The sequence below is a fragment of the Spea bombifrons genome, chromosome 1 (assembly GCF_027358695.1).
Source record: "Spea bombifrons isolate aSpeBom1 chromosome 1, aSpeBom1.2.pri, whole genome shotgun sequence".
Classification (NCBI taxonomy): domain Eukaryota; kingdom Metazoa; phylum Chordata; class Amphibia; order Anura; family Pelobatidae; genus Spea; species Spea bombifrons.
In genome coordinates this window covers 148,075,759-148,089,360 of record NC_071087.1, presented here as the reverse complement: position 1 = coordinate 148,089,360, position 13,602 = coordinate 148,075,759, and the positions used below count along the sequence as shown (strand labels likewise).

The window sequence follows — 13,602 nt, the reverse complement described above, 5'->3', positions numbered from 1 at the left end:
TGTCACTCCTTTAACAATAAAGGATAGCCTTAATTACAACAAATAACTATCTGTTCCAGACATATAATTGTTCTCCAAAGAAACACTACTACGCTGATACCAGAGCAAACAGCAGCTATTAAACTTTGCATGCTGTGTAAAGACCTTGTTGTTGTTGAATCACTAAACAGGGGCACTCTAGGTTTACAGGTGCAATAGACAGAGGTCTCTTACAAACAGGTGTAAAGAATAATTCCAGATAAGTTAACACAATACTTATGATCACCTTATTTTTTTCAAAATACAAATTTTAGTCATATAACTTTATGTGGGATATGTGCCTCACTCCTCCTCCATGGAAAACCCTATTCCAAATGGGGTCATAAGTAGCTCCTTAACTTTAATATGTGGTAGCACTACCCCTGCCGATCAGGGACTCCCTAAGTCACTCAGTCTCTGCATACAGATGATGTTAAATGAAGTAAGGGGCTGCCATCCTTTAGCAAAGAATGCAATCATGTTGCACATTAATATCGCATCAAAGCCCTAAATTGCAGGTATAAATTACTGATCACACCAGCCACAGGACTTTCCCAACACCCAGACTTCACCCACAAGATGTGCATAAGATGTGCCCCGGCACCTGGACCGCACCAACAGGATTTTGCCCCAGCACCTAGTATAGATTGCATTGACAGGATTCATTTAGCATCCAGATTACACCCACAGTGGCCTCCTCAGTCTTACTCACACGCACCCTTTATTCATTTTGTACCGTTTTAGTCCGCAAACAGTAACAGTAATGGATAGACTGCCAGAATACACGCACATACTCTACCCTTACACGCGTATGCCAATAAACACACATACAGGAACACTTTCAAAACACAGACACACTCTCTCTCCCCTTTCTGTCCAGTTCTCCTCTCCAGTTTTTATCTTCCCCATTTCTCTTTATTGCTACATTTTATCATTCTCCCCATCACTCCTCTTTCATTATCATTCCTTCTGTCTATCAATCATGGATGTCCCTCTTACCTGGCCGAAATGAAGGAAGAGTTTCATGGCTCCCTTCTGATGCTTCAAATGACCCAATAGCAAATTAAATTAAAACTTAACTTTTAAGTTAAAGAGTGTTGTGATGTTAATAGGTAGTAGAGAGTTAAATTACAGATTTACAGACCATCCATTCCATCCAATATGGATCTGTAATTTTAACTACTTGGTTGCCATTGAGGCATTTTTTGTACTGCGCTATTAGAATCAAAGCTTTCTTATGAACAGACCTCGCGTTTCACTGCATTCTCACGATGCTGTTGGCAATCGATGCCGAGCACCAGATATAATGTCATATCCGGCATTCAACCTCAGTTGCCGGCAGTATCATAAGTGATCAGTGAAACACGACTTCTGTATGATTAGACCTCATGCTCCCATTATTTTGTGCTGGTTAGCGGGAGATCCATGATCACCCCAACCGGCGGCCTGTGTGCACAGCTTAGAAGGAACATTGATCACAACGCCTCCACTGTATCTGACATACTCTCTACTACACACCCTCACTACTAGTGTTGGATCATAACATTGCATTACATGATCCTGCTGAGTACCTTCTGGCGACTGCTGTTTGGCTCTGCTTGAATAATTAGTGGTTATGACTAGGTTGAACTTGGACTTTTGTCTTTTTTCAACCTTAAATACCATAACTATATATAAAACATATTTAATATGTTACCAATATTAAAAGGTGACGGGTGGGTCCCAATGTTTCTGTGTGATGTTTATGTACCCATGTCTGTGTGATATGTACATTCCCTAATGAAAGATGGATTAAATTATTCAACGTGTATAATTTAAAAATATTTTACTGATTAAAAAAAGAAATGTAATAATTTGGGTGCTACACACAATTTATAGCATAAAACTGGATATTAAGAAAAAATTGATTTAGTGTTGGCATATAATCAATAAACAATGAAATATTAGATGCAAAAAATGTCTACAGTAATCCTTTGGGATTAAAAAAAAATTAAAATAGACACTATTTATATAGTAATAAACACAAAATTGTAGAGGTACATACACAAATAGGACCTCTACAGTTTACTGTAATAACCGAGTCTGAAAAGTAATAAAGCAATTTGTAGCAATAAATATAAATACTAAAATATAAGTAAAACAATTATCAGTGGTTATATTACTGTGTGAAGCACCTCTCGTTCACTCATGTTTGAGACCGGTAACACATGTATTGAAAGACCGAGATCTGCATACTAATACTGGACAAGTTAACGTGGGTTTGAGGCTGGGGTCTGGCCAGAGGCCTGAATTAATTGGAGGGACGCATTAGCCGGAGCTCGGTTAGAACTGGAATTGTAATTAAAGCTTCCTCACCTGGAACAGTAGGTCCTCATACGTATTCCTCCATTGGGAGGGTGGGCAAGGACCTGTGTCTCTGTAGGAGAGTATAAGGATACAGCAACTGACAACCAAAAGCATTAGATATGTGCCCATCAAAGATTAAACCTACAGCTACAGTGCAGCCATGTCTCATCAATAAACCAGGCCACACATAAAAGAGGCAGCAGTATGCAGTGGTAGGCCTAATCCAACAGCGGTAACCGAGATCATGCTACAATACATGAAGATGAGAATGTAATGTAAAAAGAAGCATCAATTGCAAGTGGAAATTACCTCAAATTGACCAGGTGCTAATACAATCTGAAACCAGCACATTACATTCCCACTTCTACCACAGACCGAGTTCTTCAAAAGTATCAATCTTTTTTCTGGAACTTGGAACTTTATGACTAATACCTTAACCTGTCGATTATACTGTTTTGTTGTGAACTTGGGAATGGTATCCAATGGAAGAGCAACAAGATGCATCCCTCATATACCTCTTCCTTCTTGGCCCGCATGTATCATGGAGATCTATAACACCGTTAAAAAAAAAAAAAAAAAAAAAAAAAAAAAAAAAAAAAAAAAAACTTTATTACACAACACAGGCTATTCACAGGGCCTTCTCAGCATTAAAAGCTAATACCGAGAGCTACAGAATTTCAATCCTTTCAGTCACAACTGTCAGAGAAATGAATGTCTAGAACTGAAAGGTTATCCTGACGATGCAAGAAAGTAAAACGTAAAGTGCTCTTGACTTCATGACAAATCGAGAACATTGATAGTTTCCTTGACAACACTAAAGTCTCAATCATTTTGTGAGAGTGTCATTTAGCATGGAATGCCTGTAGCTGCTGTCACTTCCTAGAATCACCACCACACATTGAATAAGACAGACAGATTGCATGCGTGCATCTTTACATGATATACGCACAATGTAATACCAGACGCGATAAACATCTTGTCTCATAAATGCTGCTACTTTAGTGTGTCACTATGATACAATGTATTCCCAACATGGCTTAACAAAGGGGGCTTTTTACTGAAACACTGCCACTTGTTGACATTTAAAAAAACAAAGCATGTTACTAAAAAAATTTAAAAAAAAAAGTTGATTGGGTAAAATTAGTGTATTACCATTATGAGTTCAGGAGACACGATTTATTTATTTACAGTCAATGTGATACAAATTTGTTTGCACCAAGACTAGACTGGCATACTAGGCGAATGGCTGAAAGACCCACTTTCTTACTCATACTGCTACTCCTACTCCAGGTTTTACAATGTGTGGCCGCTGGCTGTTTACATACGGCCATACCTGGCAAGATTATAAAATCATAGCGTTTCGCTGCACATACCCAACCTGCAGCCACATGTACATCATTTGGTGGCCACTGATATTAAGTCATCCCCAGCCTGGTCTTGGTTAACACGAAATGCATATTGCTTTACTGGCACCATAGCAGATAGTACAAAGAAAACTTTTGGTGGACCAACACTAAAAGAATAAGATGCAGGGTCATAAGATGTCAGGGGTCTGAAAGATTAATATTATAGTCTCACTGGGCTTTCCTACATTATTTAAAAACGTGTAGATTTGCAAACCAACAAAAAGACAGTTATGTGTTTTCTAAACGTTACAGATACAACAAATGCTTCTCTCTTTTTAACAACTTAGACTTCAGTTTTAACAATTAATAATTGTGTATTTAACAGTAACATGGTTTGTATTTTTTATCATTTAAAAGTAACACTCTTAATGCCTTGACCTGTATCTTCCCTCCACAGGGTACTGTCAAGAACAGATCAATGCATAAGTGGCAGCGAGAGCAGAAGTGCTTATTCCCGGGAAATTAGACCAGAAACTGTAGGCATCTGGCTTTAATTTTGCCACAAATTACTGATCAAAGCACATCTGGCTTCGTATGACTGAAGGTCGACGTGTCCTTTTTATCCTATATTTTGTCAAAGATATCATTAAGCAACTATGATTGTAGTCCTCTCTTCTACGGCAAAATAAAACCATCACGGACTAAATGAAAAAGACTAGAGAGTGCCTACACATAATACATTTGGACATAACCTGCTGCCACAAACAGCACTAGGTGACTGCGTGAAGTCATCTGCTATTATTCCACAATGCAGAAGAGTAAAGAAAGAACAACTCACTGAAGCCCAATTGAAACAAAATCTAGAGAATAACATAGAAATCTCTAAATTATGGAACACTAGTAAATCACCAGATATTTATCCAGAATTCTAATTTCTAAGCTTTTCCGGGAAATAATCTGAGTGATAGCTCTGGAGTACACTGCATGTTCTATACATTGTAAGCCCTCAGAAGCCCATCATTCCTACCAGGAACTTTGTGTAAAAGTATCATAAGGCTAGATGGCAACTCCTGATGTGTCGGTATGTGTTAATATAGATTCGTTATGTGTGTGTTAACTGCCCACTGAAATTGTACAGTGCTGTGTAATTTGTTGGCACAAATGATAAGATAGTAAATAATAAAATATATTGGTGCTATTAATGATAAGAAAACCAGCCATGGGAATCTGCAACTACAAATTAAATTGCATCGCGTATGTTGTATCAGGTTTCACACAATCATAGGAGCTTTGATTACCAAGACCAACAGATTAGACTATGCGTTATAATACACCAGCAACAAAAGGAGTATCTCGGGGTACCCAGCTATTCTCTAGGTGACTAGGAATAATATTAGGAAGTGTTTATCCCTTCTGGAGGAGTACTATCTGCATTACTATTTACGAACCATATGCCTGCATGCAATTTCCTTGTTGTAACATTTGGAAAACTGTCAAAGCCGATGTGTGAAGTACATCGCTACAAAGAATTATGTACCTAGAAAATATGCTTAAAGTCTGTACAATCAGCAATTGGCTTCTGTTGTCGCTCTGTGCGCCTGTTTAGGAAAATTGTATCTTGATTTACTCCACTGCTACAGATTGTATTTTCTTTTATGAATGAATTAGGTATAGTGTTATTTACTGAACATATTTTGTCTTTTCCTTGACAAGGTGTGATTGGCTTGTTTGCGGTGAAAGATCTCTCCTTTGAATAGAACCTCTTCCTGTGCCATGCAATGAACCCAAAGATCGCCAGGCCCAATAAGCCAACATGTGAATCTTTGGAGATGTTATATTTCCGTAGGCCATACCATTTATTAGGCCAGCGTAGGATCACATCTGGCGCATTAAAAGCCATCACCTCTTTAGAGAGTCTAAAGACTGTATACGATTATTATTAGTCATTATTTAATACATAACACATTTTATGCTTTCAAAACATTTCATTATCACCAACATCTCTTATATTTATCTTCAAACGCAGTTATGATTTAATCATTACCCGAAAAACAAAACCGAAAACAAATTGCGGATCTGCTTGATTTCCTAAGCCTTGATAAAACGACACACATTTCTTCTTCACAAGGCATATTAAGTAAGACAGTGCGAAAGGCGATTGTGTTTTTCTAAGGGAGCCAATTACACTAATAGGTTATTTTCAAAAGTCACTGAATTAAGCCAGCTCTTTTACAATTGTGCTTGATGGATGAAACTGTCACAGAGTTGCAGATGCAGTATAATTACAGAAGAATAATAAAATAAATACCGCTCCACATGTTCTATGCATCACGATTAACTTAAAAATGAGACCCTTATGTATTACAGAAAATGCCTCTGAGTAAATTAAACTTACAGAAGTATCTTGCAAATGACATACAACTTTAGGACACGTGTAGATCACATTCACATTATACGTGTACAAACTGAGTTGTTGGGTGCGGACAATTTACATTAAGCAAAGTAAAATACATTTATATGAATCAATATGGACATGACCAAGACAAATACAAGAGATGAGGTATGTAACATTTTTCTTTACATGGGCTCCTTTATCATATGCCTGCTGTTTTAGACACCGCTTTTAAGCAGGGCAATCTACATTATGATTTATTGCAAGTGTTCTGTTTCAGAAAAGTATTTCAGGTACTAAATTAGACAACATGTGGGAGCATTGATCCGATAACCTATAGGTGTCATCATACCTGGGACTCAAGTACGCTACCCAGAGTTTTACAGCTTCTAAAGCAACGGTCTTCATGAGATGGCAGGGATGGTCATGTGGTAGGATAGGTCTAACCTAAGACAGCCTTTAGTGGGCAAGAAGTAGGCATGGCCACACCCAAGTCCCCTATCTGGAGGAGGTGCAAACTGACCCTGGGAACCCAGAAAGAGGGACCTAGCCAGAAGACTTCCCATGTATGAAGATCCATTTTTAACATGGTAACTTCAAGCATGTGTTTCAGGCAGACTGACAGTGTATTTTGATCTAGGCTGACTAGGCCTAGGGAGGCAGCACATCAGTCATATAACCGGGCTTCCTTTGGTGCCACTGCTCCATGGCCTGGTTATGGAGATCAAGGATCTCTTTTACAACCGGCTCGTATAAACTATGGAGAACTGCGCCTCCATAGTTTCATTGTAAACATACTTGGCACTGCATGTAGTGCATCATATGACGATGCTTAACTCAGAGTATAGTAACTACAGAGGTAAGTGGCAGGGGTGGCTGCAAAACTGCCCTTTGTGAGGCCAAGGGCAGCACCCAGCCAAAATACACCACTGTAAGTTATACAAGTCTGTGCTTATCATGTAGGCATCCAGAATTCCAGTATGGAACACAAAGCGTTCCACCTCAACCTATAGAGATGTGTTTTGTTTCTAACCAAAATCAGTTGTCCTTTTTTGTTCCTTCTGACCTCTTCACCTGATGTGGCCACACATCAGTTGATGGTAGTCCAAATACCAATCCTTAAAGCCCCATGCGGTTTTGAAATTCAAGAAGAAGATGCACTATTTTGCATATTACACCTGAATCTATACAATTGGACACATTTCAAAATAACAAAAATACATTCTGCTAAATTTATTATAGCATTTAATACCTTAGAGCATTAAAATCATTTTAACAGTGACAGACCCTGGAATAGGAAACCATCTGTTATTTTATGGATCTTTATCTCTATCTCATATTGCTTTAAGTTGTTTAACTTCACAATTTAAGACAAGCAGAATGTTTGATAATGCATCCCAAATCCCAGGCACAGATATCTCTACATTTTTTATTACAAAGGTATTGGTAGCCATCTATGTAGACTGCTTCATCATATCGAAGTTCTGTAGATGTCTCCAAAACTACATTCATCTGGATAATTGTAGACTCTAAAAGGCTGCTGGTCCAACATTTAACACCAGCAAGTCATTGATGTGAAAATGCAACCACAATGCAGAACTTAAGAGTCTCACAATGCATGCTCTAGTACAGTTAGACGAAAGCATGGAAAATGTGCCAAGAGATTCCCCATTCTTTCTTTGCATGCTTCCATGGTAAATAACATTGGATCATTGACATGCATGTTACTTGGGTTACGGTAATGTATACATGACATCATTGGCAAAAAAATACCATGGGAGTTTCCATAGGATAGAAAATGCTATTTTATGCTTCATCTTTTAGGCGGCTAAAAGTTTTGGTTCAAATTTACTATGCAAATACCAGTCAGGAAATATACATAAGAAATTGAGATCTTCCAATATAGATAAATGTGTAGATATTACTTACTTCCTAGAAATCATGGAACAATCACCTCTGGATGATGTCACTTTAAATGTATTTCTAACCTGATTGAACCAAACTGTATATAAAAGAATCTCGTGAGAAGAAAGGAAATACATAAATGCATAACTGATGACTCGAATTATTAAATATTGAATGCGACTTAATGAGATTTGATGCGATTAGCGTAAACTAAGGTTTTTTTTTTTCTTCTTAGTAGTAAAACAATGACGTTCCAAAGCAACCAATGACTCAAATGTTTCATAGTGACAGCCGATGCATTTAATGTAGTTCTCTGGCTTTCAGTGAATGTACTTGTAATTCAGCATATCCATCATAAATCTGCGGGCATTACATTTACCAATGTGCCATTTTTAAAAAGGCATCCATCTCACAGACAGCTAGAACCGTGCAGATCAATACGTATAACTAAGAGCCATATTGAGTAAAGACTTGTTTGAATGTCTTTCTTCTCGCTAAGAAATCACTATACTTACTGCCAGCGTTTCAGAGAGGGCATTTATTGTACGAAACTCATCCTCTTCTAAGGAAGAATAAATGCATGCATGATAATAGTTCATTACATACTAACAGCACTGCATGTTGTTTCCAGATAGCACAGTATCCGTTGCTAGCATATGGTAAATATACATGTATGAAGGAGTCTTTATCACGTGATTGAGACACCCTCTGCACATGCAGGGTACAAAAATAAAATGAAACCTACATTCCATGCATTTATATAGCACAGGCAGATTCTATAGCGCTATTACAATTGGGGGACCGTAAAAATAATTAGCAAGGACAATTTGAAATGACACCATTGGCACAATTTAATAGATACTGGCATAAGAGGAGAAGAGGGCCCTGCTCTTGCAAGCCTATCATCTAGTTGGTGGTGGTACTAAGTCCAGTAGTAAACATCATTAAAATGAAACAGAAGAGTAAGTAGTATTCTGCACTGTGTTCAACTCTTTGCACTAAAACTCCTATAATATTTAGAGAGCAATTAGCTTTCTGGTGCAACAGCCCAACATTATCTTGAATAATCGTGGTATGGAATAGATATGTGAAAAGGCTGGGGGGGAAAAAGTTTTAAGTATCTCTGTTTTCAATCATGCATACATCACAAGGAAGGGATGGCAGCCTATAAGCCTCCGGTTATTGGACCACAAAAACCCAAGCCAGCGTATAAATCATAATGCTGGAAATATTCCTACCAGGGCTGGCCTCAGTCTGCAGGCACCAGGTTTTGTCATATGTTTGCGGGTAACGTCATGCAGGAGAAGGCACTATAGACATGGTTTGCCCAGGGTACTAGAAACCCTAGGGTCACCTATGATTTCAACAATAGCGTCTCTGGTGAAGCCCCATACTAGTCAATTTCAATTCTAAATTACTTATAAGTTTCCTCTGCCAGAGATTTATATATATATATATATCATTCAAGTCATAAGACAGTGTTGAAGAAGCCTACCTATAAACAGTATTATAACAAATTGTCATGTAATGGCCAAAACGCAGCATTTCTAGCAAAAAAACCTTAAGGGATGACAATGTAATATCCTGAACTGGTTGTAATTTAATTATACCATAAATACAATGTGGTTATTTACACAGTTATAACCCTTGGGACTTTGGGGGTTAAAGGAAAAGCTGATGGGGGCTTGCTCAAATGAGACAGGTGTTGAGACTGTAGTATTAATACCTGTCAAATATTATTAAAGGGGCAGTCAATCAAATGTGGCTGATTTTCTGTAGTAAAGCTGATGTTTTTAGGAAATGCATTGTATTGTAGAGAAGAAGAATGGGAAATCCTAGCATTATTATTATTATTATTGCTACACAACAACCATTTTCCCTTTTCAGAGAGGAATCCTATTTTGCTTTACAAAAATAGAACCTTATTTTCCACTTAATGCACTAGAATTAGACCTTTATAATGCAGACGTACCTCCTATGTACTCCAAAATGATCAATATTTCCATTTGCTGACTACGGAGTTGCTAAACATGGTAAGTAGTTAAACATGGAAACCATTGCCATCTGTAGGTCTAGGAAGATTACTGGATCATTAATATGGATTGTTTTGTTCACATTGACACAATGGTAAAATAGGAAATACTGATAGACAACAATAGGTACACCAAAGACAGCAGTTCCCATTCCAACCATTGTCAATTACTGGGAGAATAAAAACACACAGCACAACAGGAATAACCAGTGTGGTTTCAACACCTTAAGAAAGAGCACATGCTTATTTTTGATTGGGAATAATTGCCATTTCATTGTCAGTTCCTACACTGGATGACAGGTCAGGAAACCTCATGATCACTCATATTACCTATACTACCTTCATTTCAGATACAAAGGGCTTGGGCACCATAGACAGCCCAATGGCTATTGCCCAATGATGTATTTCAACAACTGGTGAGTCAAAATGCATGTGAATGTGTAAAACACAGTGATTAGTATTTTTTGGTTTACATAGTGTCATCGTATTCCATAGTTTAATTTCATGGTGAAAAAACATCTGTCTACAACATATTTACAAAGACCCCTTTGGCTGGAATGCATCGTATACATAAGATCTGGTGTGTAATTCACTAATTTAAATATAATTGAAAGGAATTATGCAGACGACTGTTGGTCATTCTAATGAAATGGTTTATTGTTGGGGATGAAACACACATAAGCAAAATATATAGTTTTTTGGGCGGCAATAAAAATACTCAAGATTTGTTCCTATATTTTGTCAATATTCACGGTAATTACCACCCATTGGCAAAATCACAGCTATCACCTTCCAAGGTGCATGTGATCTACAGACTCGATAAAGTGAATTAGAAGCACCATGTGGGTACTTTGGAATCGTGATACGTGATGGGGACAACTCCTTGATGATGTCGCTTATTCAATAAGGCAAAGGTATCTACAGTCATACTGAAACATTGTATCATCAGATGACTTTCAGGATGGATCGATTTAGACTAATTCCATGACTTGTCCATTCACACCACTCCTCCAACAACAACAACCACATCATAGTATATTGAATAAGCCCAAGAGACAAAGTGCCTGGGGGAGGCTTGGGAGAATGAGGAGCTAGGTCCAAGAGGACAGCACATGCCATAAACTGGGTTCGGATCAGTTTATCTTACATTGAAAAAAGGGAAAGCCTACCGTCTAAATCCCTGGAAGGAAGACGGCCAGGACATGCGAGATTTCTTAAGCCCGGGTCTATGACCGGTATCCACAGCGTATGAAGAGCGATCCATGGCTTGGCAGTGCAGGTACCTCTCGGTGTCGGAGAATCCGCGATGCCTCACCCTGCTGTTAGAATATCTGCTCCGGGAGGTGGCAGGGGGGCAGTGGGGCGCCGGCTGAGACTGGAGGGGCACCGCCGGCTGACAGTGTAACTGGGACTGCAGCCCAGACTGGGACTGGAGTTGCAAGGAGAGCAACGGGTGAGCCTGGGGTGGCAACTGATTGAGGATTTGGGGTGGGGATTGTGGCAGGACAACGGGGTGTATCTGGGACGGAGGCAGAGGTGGGGATTGGGGTTGAAGGGCAGGGTAAATTTGGGGCTGAAGCTGGGTTGCAGCTTGGTTTAAAAGGGCTGGGGGGGCACTGGCTGCATGCGAGGCATGGTGTGGGTGCAAGGCATGGGCTTGGGGCTGATCCTGGTGCTGGAGGAAGCTTTGGTGCTGGAGGAAGCCCTGCTGATGCACGGCGGGGCACTGCTGGCGATGCTGCTGCTGCTCCTGTCTCCACAGATGTTTAGGTGCCTTCAGGTTGTCAGCGCTGCTCCCGTTGCTGCAGTTCAGCAGAGCAGACAGTTTGCTGCCCTCTGCATCCATCCTTCAGCCCCAACAAAGATACCCAACAACAATTCCCCTTACTGTATCAGCAGAACTTTAGCGCAGACCATGAATGGTCACCGTGCAGACACACAGAGCTGCCTCCAGCACAGCCCAGGCAGGCAGGTTAGTGGCGAACGGTGCTGAAAAGTTGGACAGCTCCTTGCCGTTCTGCCGTCCGCTCACAGGCAGGGATCACCGACACCTCCGGCACAGACCCCCCTATAATGTCACCATTCTTAGGGATCAAGACCGCAATATATCCACCGAGGCAGCCAGTAATCCTCGGCAGCGAATGTTCTTGATCTAGGTGTCACCAACCAGTAGTGACTGGGTACGTTCCAGTTGCCAGCTCCAGATAAAGTATTGCTTCGCGGGGTGCCCCGGGCTCCGTGCCCACTGCATGCCTATCCTGTGTGGATCATACGCCCCGGATGATTAAAGCTCACGCTGGATGGAGATCAGTGGATGGCTCGGTTCCGGGAGTCTATGTGTTACAGCCGCCTGCTGCCGTCCAAGGCTATTCCCCGTTGCTTTCTGGCCATGGCTGCGCTCTCATCATCCGCTTCCAAAATTTGAAACTTTAAGGAATTAGATTGAAGCTGGGAGGGGGAGGGGCGTGGGGCAGGGACCGCCCACCCGTTGTGAGTGTGTGCGGGACCGTGACAGACAGCTGGCTACAGAACGCTGCGAAAGCCACGTCTCCCTCCTTAATTAATGTTAATCAGGACCGGCAGCAATCGGATTTCAATACTGCTAAGAAATAAAGCAAACTTATTAAAGGTTCGTTAACCATCACATTGCCGAGGGACTATGCAGCGAGTAGCCATTTGGCACATGATCGGTTAAGCCGTGATACACGTATGTGGTCCGTGTATAGTGTTCCTTTGTCTTGAATGGGAATGTCGGCTAGGATGGATGCTGTCAGGTATGGCTTCTTCAGACCCATATCCACACAGCCCCCAGGCACAAATAAATTGGACCTTGAGAGGATGCTGAGGCAGTGTGAGTGTGTGTGTGTGTGTGTGTGTGTGTGTGTGTGTGTGAGTGTGTGTGTAGGGATCCTGTGATATCTGATCGCTTCTTTTAAATAGACTGAAGGCTGACCCATCTTAATGTATGTATTACATTGCATGTGATCTTAAAAGCATAAGTGGATGCCTTGTTCATTGTGCAGCATCGAAGTACTATTTTTCCATCACATTTCACCATTGAAGCTTCCAGCATCTCTGGGTTTTCATTAGGACTATATATTGATCCAGTAAATTACACTGGTTTTAGATTTACTGGTCCCAGCTCAGCTTCACCTGCATAATTTAAAACAACATAGAACAGACTCTCACTTTTCCAGCCTTTTTTTTACAGAAAGTAGATGAAGCAGAAGACCAGCTCAGGATCTCATGACTGGTGAATACACAAGTCTTCAAAGGCCCTGGGTCATAATGGGGGTATTTGCTGCCCTATGTTTGTGCACCAATCTCCTTATTGGAGGAATTCTTTTTTTTTTTTATGGAATTAAACCAGTATAGTCACTTTACAAACCTATGGAAATTCAAGTTATTGTAGCCACTGTTAAGGACAATGTATCCATGTAGGCTGAAACATAGAAACAGAACTGGATGGCAGATGAGCCATTTGGCCCATCTAGTCTCTCAATTTCTCTTGCTGTAAAGAATTAGACCTCAATTAGACATTGGTCTTGTCTTAGATAAAGGAC

The 13,602-nt window shown here is 40.2% G+C and overlaps 1 protein-coding gene across 1 annotated transcript in view; it reads right to left on the bottom strand.

Annotated features, from left to right (window-relative positions):
- Positions 1 to 11,885, bottom strand: part of PDE4D (phosphodiesterase 4D) — a 326,292-nt gene extending 314,407 nt beyond the window's left edge. The window contains exon 1 of the mRNA XM_053448032.1: positions 11,209 to 11,885. Coding sequence (XP_053304007.1) covers positions 11,209 to 11,885 — 677 coding nt within the window. The remainder of the gene's footprint in view (positions 1 to 11,208) is intronic.
- Between the last annotated feature and the right edge of the window lie 1,717 nt (positions 11,886 to 13,602).